Source organism: Rutilus rutilus, assembly GCF_951802725.1.
Source record: "Rutilus rutilus genome assembly, chromosome: 9".
Taxonomy (NCBI): domain Eukaryota; kingdom Metazoa; phylum Chordata; class Actinopteri; order Cypriniformes; family Leuciscidae; genus Rutilus; species Rutilus rutilus.
Window position 1 is genome coordinate 4,109,950 of NC_140223.1, and position 19,319 is coordinate 4,129,268.

A 19,319-nucleotide genomic window follows, 5' to 3' on the forward strand; every position below is an offset into this window, starting at 1 on the left:
ATTTTATCACAACTTTTTATCTTTTGTCAAATCAACTTAGATAATTAACGTGTTTCAGATAACATAATATTTTGAGTGTATGTTAATTAAACCAATCTCCTTCATTGTATGAACTCAAATTTTTAATTTCAACGAACTCAAAATTTTAAGGCCACCAGGTAACTTACTTTTTTAACGTTAAACCAACAATACATGTTTACAGTAATCTGTCCAGTGAGAAACACCATTTCAGGCTATGTTTATATCAATCTGGATACATTTGAAAACGGCGTGTTTGTTTCAAAACACTCTTTTTGCACTTGAAGCATTTTTCTTGAAAGCTTCTTGTCCACAGATTGATATATATGTAATTTTTGTAATATTTAGACCACTTCTGTTATTGATTCAGGATGTGAAGAGAGTTTCAAACCAGAATAACAAAAATAGTTTTTAATCGAAAAATTGCCTACCCTTACCTTTAAATCATCTTACTGTGCAACCGGTGCAATATGCATCACATGACTACACAGTACTACATTTGCATTTATTCATTTTGCAGACGCTTTTATCCAAAGCAGTTTAAAAAATGAGGAATACAGCAAGCGATTCATCGTAAAGAGGCAAGAAGTGCTCATAATACAAAGCAGCATGAGCTGAATAGGGAGGAATTAAAGGAAAGTGAATAAACAATATGCGTCACATGACTAAACGTGTCATCGTTCACAAACTGCAGGCTTGTCAAATGCATCCACATCTTCTGGAACGAGAACAAATGTAGGCGGGGCTTGATTTGATCCATGGGGGATTGTTTGAATGGTTGTGCTTTGCTATTGGTCGATCTCATTTGAGTGACAGTTTGCCCCGCCCTCACGCCAGTAATGACGTCATCAGAGAAGAGATGTTGCTGCAGAAGGGGAGGGGAAGTTGTTCTGATTCAAGATTACGAGGAACATGAATTTAAACCAAAAATGATGTGCACGGATGAATAATTTATAATAAATGCTGCGGTATTCCATAACTGTCCATTTTGATTTCATGGTGACTTTGACTTTGAGTTTTGTTTCTGGTTGCGGACGGTTGTGCCATTTCTTTTCGGGAAAGCTGTTGCTTTGACCTCCCCCCCCCCCCCCCCCCCCCCCCCTGTTCTCAGTCGAGTCGCTCTCCTTCTCCTTTTCCTTCTTCCTTGTGACCACACACACACACACACACACACTCCCCCTCCCGTGTCTCTCTTTTCCTCAGCATCATTCTGAACTTCATCTATTCGGCTGGAATCACACAAAATGCGTTCTCGCGTTCTCGGTTTCTCGGGGAAAAATGTTGGATTTTGCTTTGATGCGTTTCCCTGCACTGGATCTACCGGACAGAAATGTTGCTAAATCAACATGTTGAGGACAAACGGGATCACGGATGTGTTACTGATGATGACAACTTAACAGCATCGACCCTGATTTCATCCGCGCATTTTACACAGAAGCTCTTCGCATATATCATGAATAACGGACGTTCCCGTTAACTTGTGACTCTCATTTTTTTGCACGCTCTCTGTTGTTATGTGGTCTAATTGTGCGGTTATGTAACTCTTAAGTGCTTTCCGTGGTAAGTAACCGAGTCTATCGGTATCGCTCATGCTCCGGTGCATGCCTGCACGAGAGAAGCGCGCGCGCTCGCTCCCTCGCGCCGGTGATCCGCACCGTGAATCCGCAGCGAATCTGCACGATCGTCCCCGCACCGACCGGACCCGCGTCCCTCCGTGTCCCGTGAGATGGCCGCGGCGCTCGCGAGCTCGCTCATCCGACAGAAACGGCAGGCGCGCGAGGCGAACAGTGAGCGCGCGACGACCGGTAAGCGTCGCTCCAGCCCGGGCAAAGAGCCGTCCGGGAGAACCTCCCTGTGCAACCGGCACCTGTTCGGGCTCTTCGGTAAAGTCCGATTCTGCAGCGGGAAAAAACGACCCGTGCGACGGAAATCAGGTCAGTTCGTTCACACCTCACGCACGCACACACACACACACACACACCTGTGCGCGCGGAGCTCCAGATAAACACCTCGCGTGATGATCACCTGTGCGCGCGGCCAACAGATATATATTTGAGGGTATGATGATGATGTATGTTTATGCTGCACTATATTACTGCAAGTTGGACTGCGTGATTGTTTTATTCATAACTTTGATGATCGCATTAGCATTTATAATGTGTTCTATATACACCTATACCAGTCAAAAGTTATGGATCGGTAAGATTAACCAAGGCTACGTTTATTTGATAAAAAAAGAAAAAAAAGAAAGTAATATTGTGAAATATTATTACAATTTAAAATAGCTGTTTTCTGTGTGAATTTATAGTAAAGTGTAATTTATTCCTGTGATTTTCCAGCATCATTACTCCAGTCTTCAGTGTCACATGACCCTTCAGAAATCAGTATAATATGATGATTTGATGCTCAAGAAACATTTATGATTATTATCAGTGTTGAAAACAGTTATTTACATTCATTTTCAGGATTCATTGATACATATAAAGTTCGAAAGAGCAGCATTTATTTGAAAATAAAATCTTTTGTAACATTATAAATGTCTTTACTGTCACTTTTGATCAATTTAATTTATCCTAGTATTGATTTATTTTATTTCTTTCCCCCCAAAAAAACGTAATAAAAATTCTTACTGACCCCAAACTTTTGAACGTTAGTGTTTAATGTTACAAAAGATTATATTTCAGATTAATGCTGTTCTTTGGAACTTTCTATTCTTCAAAGAATCCTGAAATAAAAATGTAAATAACTGTTTTCAACATTGATAATAATCATAAATGTTTCTTGAGCATCAAATCATCATATTAGACTGATTTCTGAAGGATCATGTGACACTGAAGACTGGAGTAATGATGCTGGAAAATCACAGGAATAAATTACACTTCACTATATATTCACATGGAAAACAGTTATTTTAAACTGTAATAATTTTTCACTATTTTTACTGTATTAAAATAATAAGAATATTTTTTCAGAAACATTTAGAAATCTATATATTCACACAGAAAACAGCTATTTTAAATTGTAATAAAAATGTCACAATATTACTTTTTTTTATTTATTTTTATTAATCAAATAAATGCAGATTAAAAATCTTACCGATCCAAAACTTTTGACTGGTATTGTACAAATGATAAGTAGACTGACAGATTGAAAGTTTCAAGTATAAACTTCATTTCAGTAATGATAATTACATAACGCAATAATGTTTGATGTTATTAATGTACACTATTATAAAGTTTGACCCTGTTACTGTATATTCTGACAGATTACAGGTGTGTGTTTTTGTGTTCAAATTAAACATGCATATTAAAGTTGGCAAATCATATTCTACTCAGTTGGGTTTGTTTATGTCTGACGTCATGTTTCACTCCTCTTTGCTTCTCTCCGTTCGTACTGAGCTCTTCTAAGATGAGAAATATTGTAGAAGTGTGTTTGTAACTCAAATGTCAGAGGTCTTTTTATAGTTTGTGGCCTTTAATACTGATATTGCACTGAAGTCATGCTGAGGAGTGAGACGGTGTCACAGATGTCAGAGAAGTGGAGCCGGTTTACTAACACAATTAGCTATAAAACAATTAACACATTTTAATTGGTTAGCAGCACTTCGGCAGCATGACAGGCTCCTTTTTTAATTCCTTCATTTACAAGCGTACATCGCAGTGATCAGTTCAGCATGCGTTATGAGACATCCATTCCCTTAAAACTTGTGCTTGTTTATGTTTTTAGGTCCTATAAAACATGTGTTGTGTATAGCTCTTCATGAGCTGATCAGAAGAACCTGTAATCAAGTCAGCAACCCTTTACAGCTCCTTGATTTACTGAACCTAAAATGCCTCAAAAAACAATTGAAGATGTTTATTAGATTGTGTGCGTTTCACAAGTGGATAGTGACCAGGCTTTGCAGCTGTGTGTGTGTGTGTGTGTGTGTGTGTGTGTGTGTGTTTCAGATCCTCAGTTGAAAGGTATAGTGACCAGGCTTTGCAGCTGTGTGTGTGTGTGTGTGTGTGTGTGTGTGTGTGTGTGTGTGTGTGTGTGTGTGTGTGTGTGTGTGTGTGTGTGTTTCAGATCCTCAGTTGAAAGGTATAGTGACCAGGCTTTGCAGCTGTGTGTGTGTGTGTGTGTGTGTGTGTGTGTGTGTGTGTGTGTGTGTGTGTGTGTGTGTGTGTGTGTGTGTGTGTGTGTTTCAGAGCCTCAGTTGAAAGGTATAGTGACCAGGCTCTTCAGTTGTGAGTTGTGACGTGCGTGTGTGTGCGTGTGTGTGTGTGTGTGTGTGTGTGTGTGTGTGTGTGTGTGTGTGTGTTTGTGTGTGTGTTTCAGAGCGTCAGTTGAAAGGTATAGTGACCAGGCTTTGCAGCTGTGTGTGTGTGTGTGTGTGTGTGTGTGTGTGTGTGTGTGTGTGTGTGTGTGTGTGTGTTTCAGCGCGTCAGTTGAAAGGTATAGTGACCAGGCTCTTCAGTTGTGAGTTGTGACGTGCGTGTGTGTGCGTGTGTGTGCGTGTGTGTGTGTGTGTGTGTGTGTGTGTGTTTCAGAGCGTCAGTTGAAAGGTATAGTGACTAGGCTCTTCAGTTGTGTGTTGTGACATGCGTGTGCGCGCGTGTGTGCGTGTGTGTGTGTGTGTGTGTGTGTGTGTGTGTGTGTGTTTCAGAGCCTCAGTTGAAAGGTATAGTGACCAGGCTCTTCAGTTGTGAGTTGTGACGTGTGTGTGTGTGTGTGTGTGTGTGCGTGTGTGCGTGTGTGTGTGTGTGTGTGTGTGTGTGTGTGTGTGTGTGTGTTTCAGAGCGTCAGTTGAAAGGTATAGTGACCAGGCTCTTCAGTTGTGAGTTGTGACATGCGTGCGTGTGTGTGTGTGTGTGTGTGTGTGTGTGTTTCAGAGCCTCAGTTGAAGGGGATAGTGACTAATGTGTGTGTTTATGTGTGTGTGTGTGTGTGTGTGTGTTTCAGATCCTCAGTTGAAGGGGATAGTGACCAGGCTCTTCAGTGAGCAGGGCTTCTACTTGCAGATGCAGCCGGACGGAACCGTCGTTGGGAGTAAAGATGAAAACAGCGACTACAGTGAGTCTCTCTCTCTCCCCCTTTCTGTTCCTCTGTGTCACAAACTCATATGCTCTGAAATACAAAAAGAAAATATCTAATCAGCCAATCACGTGGCAGCAACTCAATGCATTTAGACATGTAGACATGGGCTGTGTGCGAGGATAGCTTGACGTGATCGAGTTAGCTCAGGCTTAGGAGCTAATGCTATATGCTACTGGCCTCGCGCTACAGTGACAGCTGACTTGAAGAAGTAAAGCCAACAGTTAAAGTCCATGTTTTTGCCCTTCGAAATACTATGATAGTTAAAAGACATAGCTAAAAGTGAGACTGTGTATCGTGATGCATTATTATTCTGCCAGTTAAAAATGTATTATCATGCAGTAACTTGCAATATTGCTCTGAGCTTGTGCGTGTGACAGTGATTCATGCGCATACATGTCAGTCAGCGCGACATCGCACGCCAAGTTCGTAGAGAGCCTTATTCAGTCCACTCAAATGGGTCGAACCATAGATATTACCTAAGAAGTTCAAGCAAATGCACTAGAAATCCGCGCTCATTCAAAGGTGTGCATCTATTGCATGGAGAAAGCACTGACACCTGCAGGATTTCATCTGACGGTACTTTTTATTTAACAATAAAAAGTTAAATAAACTTTTATATGTGACCCTGGATCACAAAACCAGTCACGAGTCGCACGGGTATATCTGTGGCAATAGCCAACAATACATCGTATGGGTCAAAATGATCGATTTTCTTTTATGCCAAAAATCATGAGGATATTAGAGTAAAGATCATGTTCCATGAAGATATTTAAAAAATTTCCTACTGTAAATATATAAAACATGTATTTGTGTGAGTGAATGCAGCACAATCGTGAACATAAATGAACAACTTTAAAGGAGATTTTCTCAATGTTTAGATTTTTTTGCACCCTCAGATTCCAGATTTACAATAGTTGTATCTCAACCAAATATTGTCCTATCATAACAAACCACACATCAATGGAAAGCTTATTTGTTCAGCTTTCAGATGATGTAGAAATCTCAATTTAAAAAGGGTCACATATAGTCTATCTGTTCCGTGAGAGCAACGGTACCGCAGAACCAGTGTAACCTCTATATCTATAGACGTTAAATCTGAACTCCAAAAAGCAACAACATTGTCAGACATCCATGATATGTGTGCATGTTCAGACATCCATGATATGTGTGCATGTTCAGACATCCATGATATGAGTGCATGTTCACAGAGGAAAACAACTGAAAAACAGCGCTGGTTGTTCTCTCGATACTCGACAATGACGACGGAATCAATTGTATGACATAATCCCCAAAAAAAGGCACAAGCACGGCAGAGATGGCAAGCCGGGATTAGCTGAGGTGACTTGCCGCTAACAGACAGCAGACAAACGGCTAGTAGTAAAGCAGCGGCAATCCACCTGTCACTCAAGTGGCCACGCCCTTAATTATGCAGATCTTTAAGGCTTAATATAACTTAAACGGATGAGTTATAAAAAAATTCACCCCCCTCACAGTCGTCATGAAGGGCAAAACTAGCTATATAGACCAAACCCACTTTTTGCTCCAGGCTGTAAACATGTTTTTTTCTGCTGTAAAGTTGGGCATTTTAACATGGGGGAGATACAGATTTGACTCACTTTTGCATGTAGCCTCAGGCGGCCAGTCGATGAATTGCCCAAGCGAGAGACGGGGAGGTTGCCGATTGGCTGTGTCCGAATCGATGTCCCTTATCCCCTTAAATAGGGCACTGTTTGCAGGGACAGACATTTGCACTGCCGTCCGAAACACAAACTGTGTTATCCGACGCACTCAGTGTCTGAATTCACTCACTGGTTTTCATTCACTCCCTCAAGTGGACTATATTAGTGGACTAATGTAGGGAATAGTGAATGAGAAGACGATCTTCTGAAGCTGGGCATCAGAATGGGGAAGAAAGGTGATTTAAGTGACTTTGAATGTGACATGGTTGTTGCTGGACTCTGAGTTCTTTCTGAAACTGCTGATCTGCTGGGATTTTCACACACAATCATCTCTAGGGTTTACAGAGAATGGACCGAAAAACAGAAAATATCCAGTTCTGTGTGTGAAAATGGCTTGTTGATGTCAGAGGAGAATGACCAGACTGTTCCAGCTGATAGAAAGGCAACAGTAACTCAAATAAGCACTTGATACACACCTGAGGTCTGCAGAAGAGCATCTCTGAACACGTCAAACCTTGAAAACCAGAAAAGTGAGGCCTCAGTTCACACGGGCTCAACAAAACTGGACAACAGACGATTGGAGAAACATTGCGTCTGGATTTCTGCTGCGACACTCAGATGGTCAGAATTTGGCGTAAACAACATGAAAGCATGGATCATCCTGCCTTGTATCAGTGGTTCAGGCTGCTGGGGGTTTAATGTTGTGATGATCTTTCCCTTGGCACACTTTGAGCCTCTTAGTACCGTTGTTTAAACGCCTCAGTCTACCTGAGTATTGATGCTGACCATGTCCTTCCCTTTATAACCACAGTAGACCATCTTCTGATGGATACTTCCAGCAGGATAACACTCCGGCCCTTATTTTAACGATCTAAGCACATGGTCTAAAGCGTACGACACAAGGGCGTGTCCGAATCCACTTTTGCTAGTTCTCTTAATGAGTAATGGGTGTGTTTTGGGCGTAACGTGCAATAAACCAATCAGAGTCTCGTCTCCCATTGACTTTAAAAGCCAGTTGCGCTCGCGCCATGGCGGATTCGCTATTAACACGGCAGAATTTGCAAGCGGAGAAACTGAACGCTTCTCTAGCGAGGAAACGGATCTGCTCGTGCGCGAGGTTAAAGCGCAAGCAGACCATCTACGGGTCAAAGTGTACGCGTGTTGTGGACCCGCCTATAGGCGCATATTACTAACGTGCTCTTTAAATAAAAAAAGTCTATTTCAGTTCCTCAAAATAGCAATGCGCCATTAATGCGCCTGAACACACACTCGTTCTCAGACCATTGCACAAATGGGCGCAAATGCATTTGCTATTTAAACAACGTGGCGCAGGACGTGAAAATGATAACTGCGTCGGGCTGAAACTAGCAAAACACACTTGCGTCGCGCCTAGCGCCTCAATCTGGTTCATCTCAAACTGGTTTCTTGATCATGACGATGAGTTCACTAAACTCAAACGGTTAACGGGAGATTCACATCATTGATGTGCAGCTGATAAATCTACAGCAACTGTGTGATGAAATCATGACAATATGGACCAGAATCTCCGAGGAATGTTTCCAGCATCTTGTTGAATCTCTGCCATGAAGAACTAAGGCAGTTCTGAAGGCAAAAGGGTACTAGCAAGGTGTACCTAATGAAGTGGCTGGTGTGTGTGTGTGTATATATATAATTTTTATTTGATATTTTTTATGTAATTGTTACGTTTTATTGTTCATGTTTTCACCAAAATGAATCATCTCTATCTTTTGGTTTTGGGATGAAATATGACTTGAATCCTCGTCACGTGGATGTGTGTGTGATCTCGCCTGATCTCACAGTTTGCGTGTATTTCTCAGATCTACATGTGCATTGCTGACACACACACACACACACTTCTGAGCTCATCTCCCCAGGGAGCTAGAGAGGGATGTTTCACTTCTAAAGCTCGGGATTTTCGAGCGTTACATCTCCTGTGTTTTGAAGGTGCCCACTCATGTTTTGAATCTCCTATGAAATGCTTTTGAATTACACGGCCTTCCTCCTTATCTGCATAACTCACATTAGCGAGTCCAACAGGCTTAGACACAGAGCCTTTGTCTGACTCACGTGAGACACACATTACTGTGTTCAGCCAGAGATTCGGTGTTAAAGTCAACATGAACCCGTTTGACTGCAATAATGTGATGTATTTCCCAGAGAAACAGGCAATGTCAGCTTAAAAAAGCGGCACAAGTTTACATTTAAGATTATGAACATGAACATTTCTACTTTGAATTTACCGCATCATTCATAACGAGCCCCGTGTGCGTAAAGAAAGTAAATACTTTAGATGTTATCTGATTTTTTTTTAAGCCATGGGGAATCCTAATACAACATGATCGCATTTATCAGGCAACTGTGGGCAAACACGATTTCATCTAAAGTGAGAATATCGATCAGCCGGACAGATGAAACACAATACAGTCAGAATCTGGGCGGCTTCCAGCAAAATGAAGAACAACTGATGAGCAAACTACAGGAGAGAGAGGAACATGAGTGTTTCAAGCTCAGTCCTGTTGTGTGTTCTTGTGTTACGACAACTAACTTTAGCACTCAGGTTTCCTTCAAAATATGCATTTCTTCTAAAGCGCACGGCGGAAGGGCGTCCGAATCCACTTTTGCTTGTTCTCTTAAGGCGAGACACTACAGGTGAATAGGGTAAAAAATTGTAACTAGCAGATATCACCATGAAACTTTCCCAGTTGATTACCTACATTAAGATGAGAAAAACATTTATTACAAGTTTTCTGTAATTTAATGTTTAAATATGCAAATTAGGCAATATCTAATTAAATATGCACTAATTTGCATATATATATAAAAAAAACGAAATCTGAGCATTGGATAAATCCAGGTTAAAAATGATTTTTTCTTTGTGTTCACATATTAGATGGGAAAAAAATGACAGAGGGATTTATGGATATCCACTTTGTAAATCAGAATATACTGTCAATAGCCTTAAAAAAAATATTTTCGCCATGTTTTTTGGAATAAAATGTTATATAAATCAGGCTAGGAATAATATATTTACAAATCCCTCTGTAAATGTCTTCATAATATAACTATAGGTACAAGACTGGAAAGTTTGGTGTATATAGGTGCTACTGAAGTGGAGATTTCAGACTTGGAGAATGAGAGAAAAGTCATTTTGAGAAAACGGGCTTTAAAGATTTATCATCAGCCAATGAGATTGACAGCCCTTTTACTTTCACGATTGGTTGCTGATAAAAAGGAAATGACCATATTTGGATCCGACAGCATTTTACAGGAGAGAGAGAGCTTTCTAACGGTGCATGTGATGACAGGGAGCCGGCAGAGATCGCGGAGCAGCATGTTGATTAAGAACGACAACTTTTGTTGAATTTATGAGAAATCTACAGACGCGAACAGACAAAGTGTAGTAAAATAAAGACATAAATGTGACTTTTTTTCACCACAAGTCTGAAAGAAGACATGTTAATGAAGACAAATATCCAAAAATCTCAAAATTGACCAGTAAAAAACCCCGATGTTTTTGCCTGCCGTGTCTCGCCTTAATGAGTAATTTGTGTGTGTTGGGCGTAACGTGCAATAAACCAATCAGAGTCTCATCTCCCATTCCCTTTAAAAGCCAGTTGCGCTCGCGACATGGCGGATTCACTATTAACATGGCGGAATTTGCATGAAACTGAACGCTTCTCTAGCGAGGAAACGGATCTGCTCGTGCGCGAGGTTAAAGTGCAAGCAGACCATCTACGGCTCAAAGTGTACGTGTGTTGTGGACCCGCCTATAGGCGCATATTACTAACGTGCTCTTTAAATAAAAAAAGTCTATTTCAGTTCCTCAGAATAGCAATGCGCCATTAATGCGCCTGAACACACACTCGTTCTCAGACCAGCAGCCCATGGGCGCAAATGCATTTGCTATTTAAACAATTCACGCAGGACGTGAAAATGATAACTGCGTCGGGCTGAAACTAGCAATACACACTTGCGTCTCGCCTAGCGCCTCAATCTGGTTCATCTCAGACTGGTTTCTTGATCATGACGATGAGTTCACTAAACTCAAACAGCCTCCACAGTCCACGGGTTTCCTTCAAAATATGCATGTGTCAGTAAACCAGATGTGTTCAAGGGTTCTTTTATTGTCATTTCATACACACTTTTACATGAAGGAACGGAACTAATTTGACACCAGATAAAAACATAAACCAATAAAAACATTAGAAACTAGGGAGTGTGTCTAAGCAGCTTCGTCAGTAAATACCGTAATAGCAATAAAAAACTAGAATAGACAATGCGAGAATAAAAATAGTGCAATATATTGTGTTTACGACAACGAACTTCAGCACAAATGCATGCGTCAATAAACCAAATGTGTTATTGTTCAGGTCTAACTAACTTTAAATAACTTGCTCAGAAAGATGCATGCAACACACACACACACACACACACACACACACACACACACACACACACTACCGGTCAAAAGTGTGGATTCATTTAGATTTCTAAAGGTTTCTGAAAAAATATTCTTATGCGAAATACAGTATCAAAAATACAGTAAAAACAGTGAAATATTATTACAGTTTAAAATAGCAGTTTTCTATGTGAATATATAGTGAAGTGTAATTTATTCCTGTGATCAAAGCTGAATGTTCAGCATCATTACTCCAGTCTTCAGTGTCACATGATCCTTCACAAATCAGTATAATATGATGATTTGATGCTCAAGAAACATTTATGATTATTATTAATGTTGAAAACAGTTGTGGAAACTGATACATTTCATTTTTCAGGATTCTTTGATGAACAGAAAGTAAAAAAAACAGCATTTATTTGAAATTATAACATTATAAATGTCACTTTTGATCAATTTGATGCGTTCTTGATGGATAAAAGTCTTCATTTCTTGTATTAATTCCTTACTCGCACACATATGAATATTGCAGTAAACATGAATTCTCTCTCAGATTCCTCTCTCACACAAGCGCACTCATCCCTCTGATCTCTCCTCCTCCTCCATCCCTCTGTTATCCTGCACTCCTCCGCTGATCCTGTTTTCTCTCCTCTGGGTTTTTTCCCTCCTGTCGATTTTTACGGACTTGAACTGAATCAGCATCAGTGATACGAGCGTCTGAAACCTTCCTCGGATACTTAGTAGATTGAGTTCTCTCTCTCCTATCCTTCATCCCTCCTTTAATATCTCCCTATGTATCTATCTATCTATCTATCTATCTATCTATCCAGCCATCTATCCATCGTTCTTTTAGTTTATTGTTCTATCTATCCATATATCTATCATATATCTAGCTATCTTTCATTTTTCATTCTATCACTCTCGGTTCTATTGTTCTATCTATCTGTCTATATATCAGTCTGTCTGTCTATCTCTCTGTCTGTCATTCTTTCATTCTATCTATCTATCTATCTGTCTGTCTGTCTGTCTGTCTGTCTGAATTGTTTTGAATTTTAAATGATTGCAATTTGTTTCATGGCTTTTTTTTTTTTGAAGAAAATTTGAATCAAAGTTAATAACATCTCCAGGACCTCCAGTGATTCTCCTGATCTGTGAAAGAGTTAAGGTGTGTGTGTGTGTGTGTGTGTGTGTGTGTGTGTGTGTTTCAGCTCTGTTTAACCTGATCCCGGTGGGTTTGCGGGTCGTGGCGATTCAGGGTGTGAAGGCTGGACTCTACGTAGCCATGAACGGAGAGGGTTTCCTTTACTCCTCGGTAAGAAAACACTCCTCACATCTGTCTGTCTGTGTGTGTGTGTGTGTGTGTGTGTGTGTGTGTGTGTGTGTGCGTGCGTCTATCATGTGTTGTTTTATCTGAAATTCACATTTTTCATGTGATTATACAATCTGTTTTGTTTCTTTTCTCTGTAGCGTTTGTCGGGGTATGTACTATTATGCAATATTGGTGTAGTGTGTGTGCGTGTATCTTGTTGCGTGTTTGTGAGTGTGTGTGTGTGTGTGTATCTTGTGTGTTTGTAAGCGAGTGTCTGTGTGTGTGTATCTTGTGTGTTTTTAAGTGTGTGTGTGTGTATCTTGTGTGTTTGTGAGTGTGTGTGTGTGTGTGTCTTGTTGTGTGTTTGTAAATGAGTGTGTGTGTGTATCTTGTTGCGTGTTTGTGAGTGTGTGTGTGTGTGTGTGTGTGTGTATCTTGTGTGTTTGTAAGCAAGTGTGTGTGTGTGTGTGTATCTTCTGTGTTTTTAAGTGAGTGTGTGTGTTTATCTTGTTGTGTGTTTGTGAGTGAGTGTGTGTGTGTGTGTGTGTGTGTGTGTGTGTGTGTGTGTATCTTCTGTGTTTTTAAGTGAGTGTGTGTGTATCTTGTGTGTTTGTAAGTGAGTGTGTGTGTGTGTGTGTGTGTGTGTGTGTGTGTGTGTGCGTGTGTGCGTGTGTGTGCGTGTGTGTGTGTGTGTGTGTGTGTGTGTGTGTGTGTGTGTGTGTTTTGGAAAGCAGAACAGACTGTTATTGTGTTACGGTTGTGGTGTTGTGTGTTTCGTTGTGTGTCCTTACGGGATGCAGTGTGTAATATTCTGTGTGTTAATGTTGTGTGTGAGGATTACTGGATTTACTGCAGGTCAGAGATGCCGTTCGCATCACAACAAATAACGTCTTGTTTACACGTGTAAATATAAACGGAAGTAATATGCTATTGTACTATATTTAAGACATCTGCACTGGTGGTCAGAGTCAGTCACAACAGCTTTCGCAGACGAGGTCGACCAATTTGCACAAAATGTTACTGGAATGCTCAGTTTAAAAAAATAAATAAATAGTGAAAGCAAGAACTGATGAAAGAAGGGATGCACGATATATCGGCCACCATATCGGTATCGGCACATATATGTTCATTTTTAATGTTACCGATATCGGCCCGATAAGAACATTTGGCGGATATATGAAAGCCGATAAATAGGCGCGTTTCCATTACAGATTTGCACAAAACTTTTGCGATTTTTTTTTTTTCTCTAAATGCCGACAAAAAGCTATTGCGAAATGACGGCGTTTCCATTGACCGATGTTATACGACTAAAACTTCATTTTTTCCTCTCGCGATCAGTAAAATCATTTCAAAAACTCATGGTGACGGATGTTGGTAGGTTTATGTACTAATCCCAGCCACTGCACTGGCCGTTATTATTAATGGAAGGAGATGTATGTGTGTTATCCAAGCATTAATGGTGAGGAACGACCCTTATTATACTTGTGAGCGGCTCATATGAGGAGTTTCTGGGTGTTTCTCCCTCATCTCTGCTTCGAGGTCTTGATTGTGGCATTTATTTGAGGTTTAGAATCCAGTATTCCTGTAATTCTTCTGTCTTTTATGAGTTTAATAAAGAACTCTGTCTCGTCTTCTGTCCAAACACACCGCGTCGTCTACGTCAGGTGACTGTAAATGCGCTAAAACTGTTTCCATTGCAGTTTTGCGAAATATTTCTTTTTCGAATTGCCTGATAAACCTCCTCATGCGAGCGTGAAAACTTTTTTGCGATAAATGGGAGTTTTTGCGAAATTTTGTTTCCATTGGGCGTATTTTCAATTCGCAGTTTCAATTTGCACGGTAATGGAAACACGGCTATAGATGTATTATTTCCTTCAGCTGAGACTCTTCAGATGCCACTGTTCAACATGATGGGTTTCAATTGCTTGAAATATGATTGGAATCACTTCAAAAAAGTGCAAAATCATCTGTCATTTAGTCTATATAACATTATAATTAGAACATCATTATAATTGTGTGTTTGGGACGTGGATTTTAATGGTGAGACTTTTGTTTTTGTAATCAGGCTCTCAGAAATTATATAAAAATTTGGATTTAGCTATATTTATATGTCAATATATCGGTTATCGTATCGGCCAAAAAATTGATATCTGTGCATCCCTAATAAAAATGTGTACTTTTAATGCAATGTGAGTTGCTTTGGATAAAAGATGCATAAATAATACAATAAAATAGACTTTAAATAGAAAATTTATTTATTTTTCATATATTTTATTGGATACAGCATTCAAACAATATTTGCAACATAATACAATATAAGTCTCCATTTTGTGTTCTCAGAATGAACACATTCTTCAAAACAAATGTCTGTTTGTAGTTTGAAAATATAATTTTTTTAGGAGATTTTAGTTCTGTAGTATCAAGTATCACTCTTGAAGATAAGATGGCATGTACTGTATCCTTCACAGAGAGGGCAATCCCAGAATGCATTGCGTCGAGCTTAGTGGGGGCATATAAAAGATGAAAGGATAGAGGAATTATAAATGTGTTTCACTCTGTACTAAATACATTGACGATGAAGGTTTTAGCTTGGTTGCGTCTTCATCTTTGGAAAGTTTGTTTTTGTAGCGAGACTTTTACGTTTGTGGATGTGTTCAGTGCAGGTTAAAGAAAGATTTTAGCACTAGCTTTCTCTGATGTAGTTTAACAGCGAGAACGTTCTGGAAGCGACAGTCATGTGATGGAGAGAGAGAGAGAGAGAGAGAGAGTCTCTGCTCCTGTCTACATTCATAATTCACAGACTTGTGCTATTAAAGTTTGAAGGATAAGTGTAGCCCCTGAACTACACTGATTCACAAAGAAAGAAATATGAAACAGTGTTTTACACGCACACACACACACATGTTCGTCTCTGCTCTCGGTTTGCTCTGAACACTGGGCATTTAAAATCTCCATTGCGAAACACTTTTAGCCGCATCCAGATCCACTTCGACACACACGGATTCAAATGGCGGTTCTGCACATTTTTAGTTTGTTTAATAAATAATTCAGGTAATTTCATGATGCTTTCAGAAATTAGAGTCTTGCCAACACAGAATATTTTTTTTCAACGTCAGCACAAAATATGGGAAAAAGCATAATTATACCCAAGTGTGATTTCAAGTTCGTTCATAATCAATTGTAATAATTTTTGAATCGCAAATGCAAATTGACACAAAACACAAATTCACTCTCATCATGCAAAAATGTTAAGGTTCTGTATATATACTTATACATCATTTTTTTATATATATATATATATATGTGTGTGTGTGTGTGTGTGTGTACATATATAAATAAATAAATAAATATTTTATATATAAATAAGACATTTTTCTTAAATATACATGCATATATATATACAGACCCTTTCCAAAAAATTTGAATATCATGGAAAAGTTTATTTATTTCCATAATTCCATTCAAAATGTTAAACTTCCATAGATTATAGATTCAGGGCCCACAACTTAAACGATTTCAAGTATTTAGTTGTAGGGATGCACCGATCTGATACTCAGTATCGGTATCGGCTCCGATACTGCCATTTTTGGCGGATCGGGTATCGGTCAGACAAGGCCGATCCAAATCCGATATTGTGCGTATACTATTCAGTGTTATTGTTAAGCCCCACAAAAGGCACACAAACATTATAAAGCACCATAAGTTTTCGTGCACAATATTATAAGTGTTCTGAAGCCATTATATAGTATAATGTGAGATATAAATTAATATTTAAGTCGTTAAATTCAAGATCACGTAAACGTTTCCCTCAGCTGCGCTGTCAGTCATTCTTCATTCAAACAGCGCGTCGCGATCGGTTACAACAGTTAACACAATGAAACTCTCTCCAAGATGATTCAGTGTTACTATTATTATACTTGATCTGTAGATAAAGGTCTATGGTTTCGCATAAAACAACTCTATCTTGCTGGACTTTATTGCTGTACCTTAATCATGTTACTTTCTACCGGGTGTCTGTTAGATCACAACACTGGAGTAAAGTCAGAGCACTATTTGTTCTTCACGCGCACAGTAGCCTAACTGAAATTTAAAACTGTTAAAAGAAAATGCTGAATAGACTATTGCATAGATAGATACTGTACAATACACTACGCATCAATATGTATTTTCTTTGTGCTATAAACTTTTCAATGCGGACTCGACGCGCTGTGACTCATGTTGCTTCAAGCGCATCATTCTGCGCTCGGGATGCGCATAAGCGCTTTGTGTCGCACTGTATTGGAGCCTTTCATATCATAATACAGTGACGCAATGAAACAATATCAATAGCCGTTCTTGTTCTGTCCTATCTATTATGTTGCTACCTCATTAAACAGCTGTGCTGTACATTTAAAAAATGTCTCAATTTTATTGTAGGCTATAAAATAATTTATATTTTTGATTTTTGTTGTTGTTTTTCATGAATGTATTTTACAACAATACAAAGAGCAATGTGTAAAGTTTTACCAGATTTACTGTTACACTTATTGTCTCTAATTTGTTCCGCACTAAACATTTTTTTTCACAACATGTTCAAATTTTATACAATTATTGTGCACTCGTAATTTTTCTAGACTAAATTTTACTGCTGAATTATCCATTAATCTAGTTTATAATAGCATTTATGTCAGATTATGATCATATCTTTTTTGTTGTTGTTTTTCTTTTTTCAGTTCTTATTATCAGTTCAACACAGAGTTATAGAAATTCTACTTGATTAAAAAAAAACTGCGCTGGTATCGGTACGGATCGGTATCGGCCGATACTCAGAATTTTTGGGATCGGATCGGATCGGTTCTGAAAAAATGGTATCGTTGCATCCCTATTTAGTTGTTTATTTGTACATAATTTGGGCTTCCAGCTCATAAAACAGCTCCAAAAAATGTGAATATTACATGAAATCACACAGTAATTACACAGTGATACCATGGTCATTGAACCAGGTTTTGGTTCTTTTGGCAGTGTGGGCAGGTGCAAATCCTGCTGGAAAATGAAGTCAGCATGAAGTGCTCTGGAAATGTCCTGGTAGACGGCTGCGTTGAGTCTGGATTTAATAAAGCACAGTGGACCAAAGTCCTCTTTTCTGATGAGAGCAAATTTTGCATCTCATTTGGAAACCAAGGTCCCAGAGTCTGGAGGAAGAATGGAGAGGCACACAATCCAAGATGCTTGAAGTCCAGTGTGAAGTTTCCACAGTCTGTGTTGGTCATCGGCTGGTGTTGGTCCACTGTGCTTTCCACTCAACACAGCCGTCTACCAGGACATGTTCAGAGCACTTCATGCTTCCTTCATTTCCCAGCAGGATTTGCACCTGCCCACACTGCCAAAATAACCAAAACCTGGTTCAGTGACCATGGTATCACTGTGTAATTACTGTGTGATTTCATGTAATATTCACATTTTTTGAAGCTGTTTTATGAGCTGGAAGCCCAAATTATGTACAAATAAACAACTAAATACTTGAAATCGTTTAAGTTGTGGGCCCTGAATCTATAATCTATGGAAGTTTAACATTTTGAATGGAATTATGGAAATAAATAAACTTTTCCATGATATTCTAATTTTTTGGAAAGGGTCTGTAATGAATATAAATGAATATTTTATATAAATAACACATTTTTCTTAAATATATACATGCATGTGTGTGTATTTATATATACAAAATAATTATAGACCGTACACACACATATATTATGTACTGTAAACACAACATTTTATTTTGGATGCGATTAATCGTTGCACAGCACTATTCGAAATAAATGTTCAATTCAAGGTTTGATTAAATCAGCTCTTTATTGAAGAACTTTGAATTGGAAGATATCGTTGAGCCGTAGCAGACGGCAGCCTGATCTTTCATACGGCGTGAGACTGAACTCATTGAAATGCATGTTTAATGAAGGCTGTGATGTAACTTTACACATGTCTGTGTGTCGAGATCAGCTGTTCTGGAAGCTGGTCTATCTTTGGGGTGAGAAAGTGTTAATGAACTCAGATTCAGTGTGAAAATGATGAACTTCTGCCAAAGTGTGACTGTGTGTGTGTGTGTGTGTGTGTGTGTGTGTGTAAGGAATAATTGAATGTACAGTGAGGTGATGATAATGCAGCTGTGATAATAAGTGACCTTGAGTTTAATGAAGAATTCAACAGTGCTGTTACAAGAACATTGTGTTCAACATACACAAGTTCTTCTTTGTGTAGTTTGAAATGGGGTGATATTTGTTTAATATATACAAATAAATGTAATGAACGTTCATTTGTTGAATGTAGATTTGATTCATATGCAGATTAAACCTTTCATACATTACTCTGAGCAATCATAAACATGTATTTGAAAACTTGAGCCAATCGCAGTTTGTTTCACAATATTTAATTTTTCTGAATTTCATTTGTTTTTAATTAACCTTGATAGTTTCATATTTTGAAATTGTTTGTATATTTGTGAACTGCAAACTCCATTTATTTGTAAATACACAAATGTCAGCCCATAGATTGGTGTTGTTGTAATTTGTGTGTGTGTGTTACATTTTACAGAGTGTGTTCAGCAGTTTTATGGTCTGGCTGTTGTAGATCAGGGTGGGGAGGGTTTTGTGTGTGTGTGCGTGTGTGTGTGTGTGTGTGTGTGTGTGTGTGTGTGTGTGTGTGTGTGTGTGTGTGTGTGTGTGTGTGTGTGTGTGTGTGTGTGTGTGTGTGTGTGTGTGTGTGTAAGTGAGGTTTTCTACCGGTTATTTAGTGGTGACGTTTAATCTGCGAAAGTGGTAAGATGCTGAGAGTGCAAAGA

General features: G+C 39.0%; 1 protein-coding gene across 5 annotated transcripts in view; it reads left to right on the forward strand.

Annotated features, from left to right (window-relative positions):
• The window catches only part of fgf12b (fibroblast growth factor 12b), a 73,312-nt gene that overhangs the window by 49,674 nt on the left and 4,319 nt on the right, over positions 1-19,319 (forward strand). For 4 of the 5 annotated variants that reach the window (XM_084419873.1, XM_084419872.1, XM_084419870.1 and 1 more), the window contains exons 2-3: positions 4,960-5,070; positions 12,402-12,505. In XM_084419873.1, coding sequence (XP_084275999.1) covers positions 5,019-5,070; positions 12,402-12,505 — 156 coding nt within the window. In that variant the 5' untranslated portion in view covers positions 4,960-5,018. Of the gene's footprint in view, positions 1-1,152; positions 1,953-4,959; positions 5,071-12,401; positions 12,506-19,319 lie in introns of those variants that run through there. The other variant, XM_084419869.1, reaches the window with a different exon arrangement.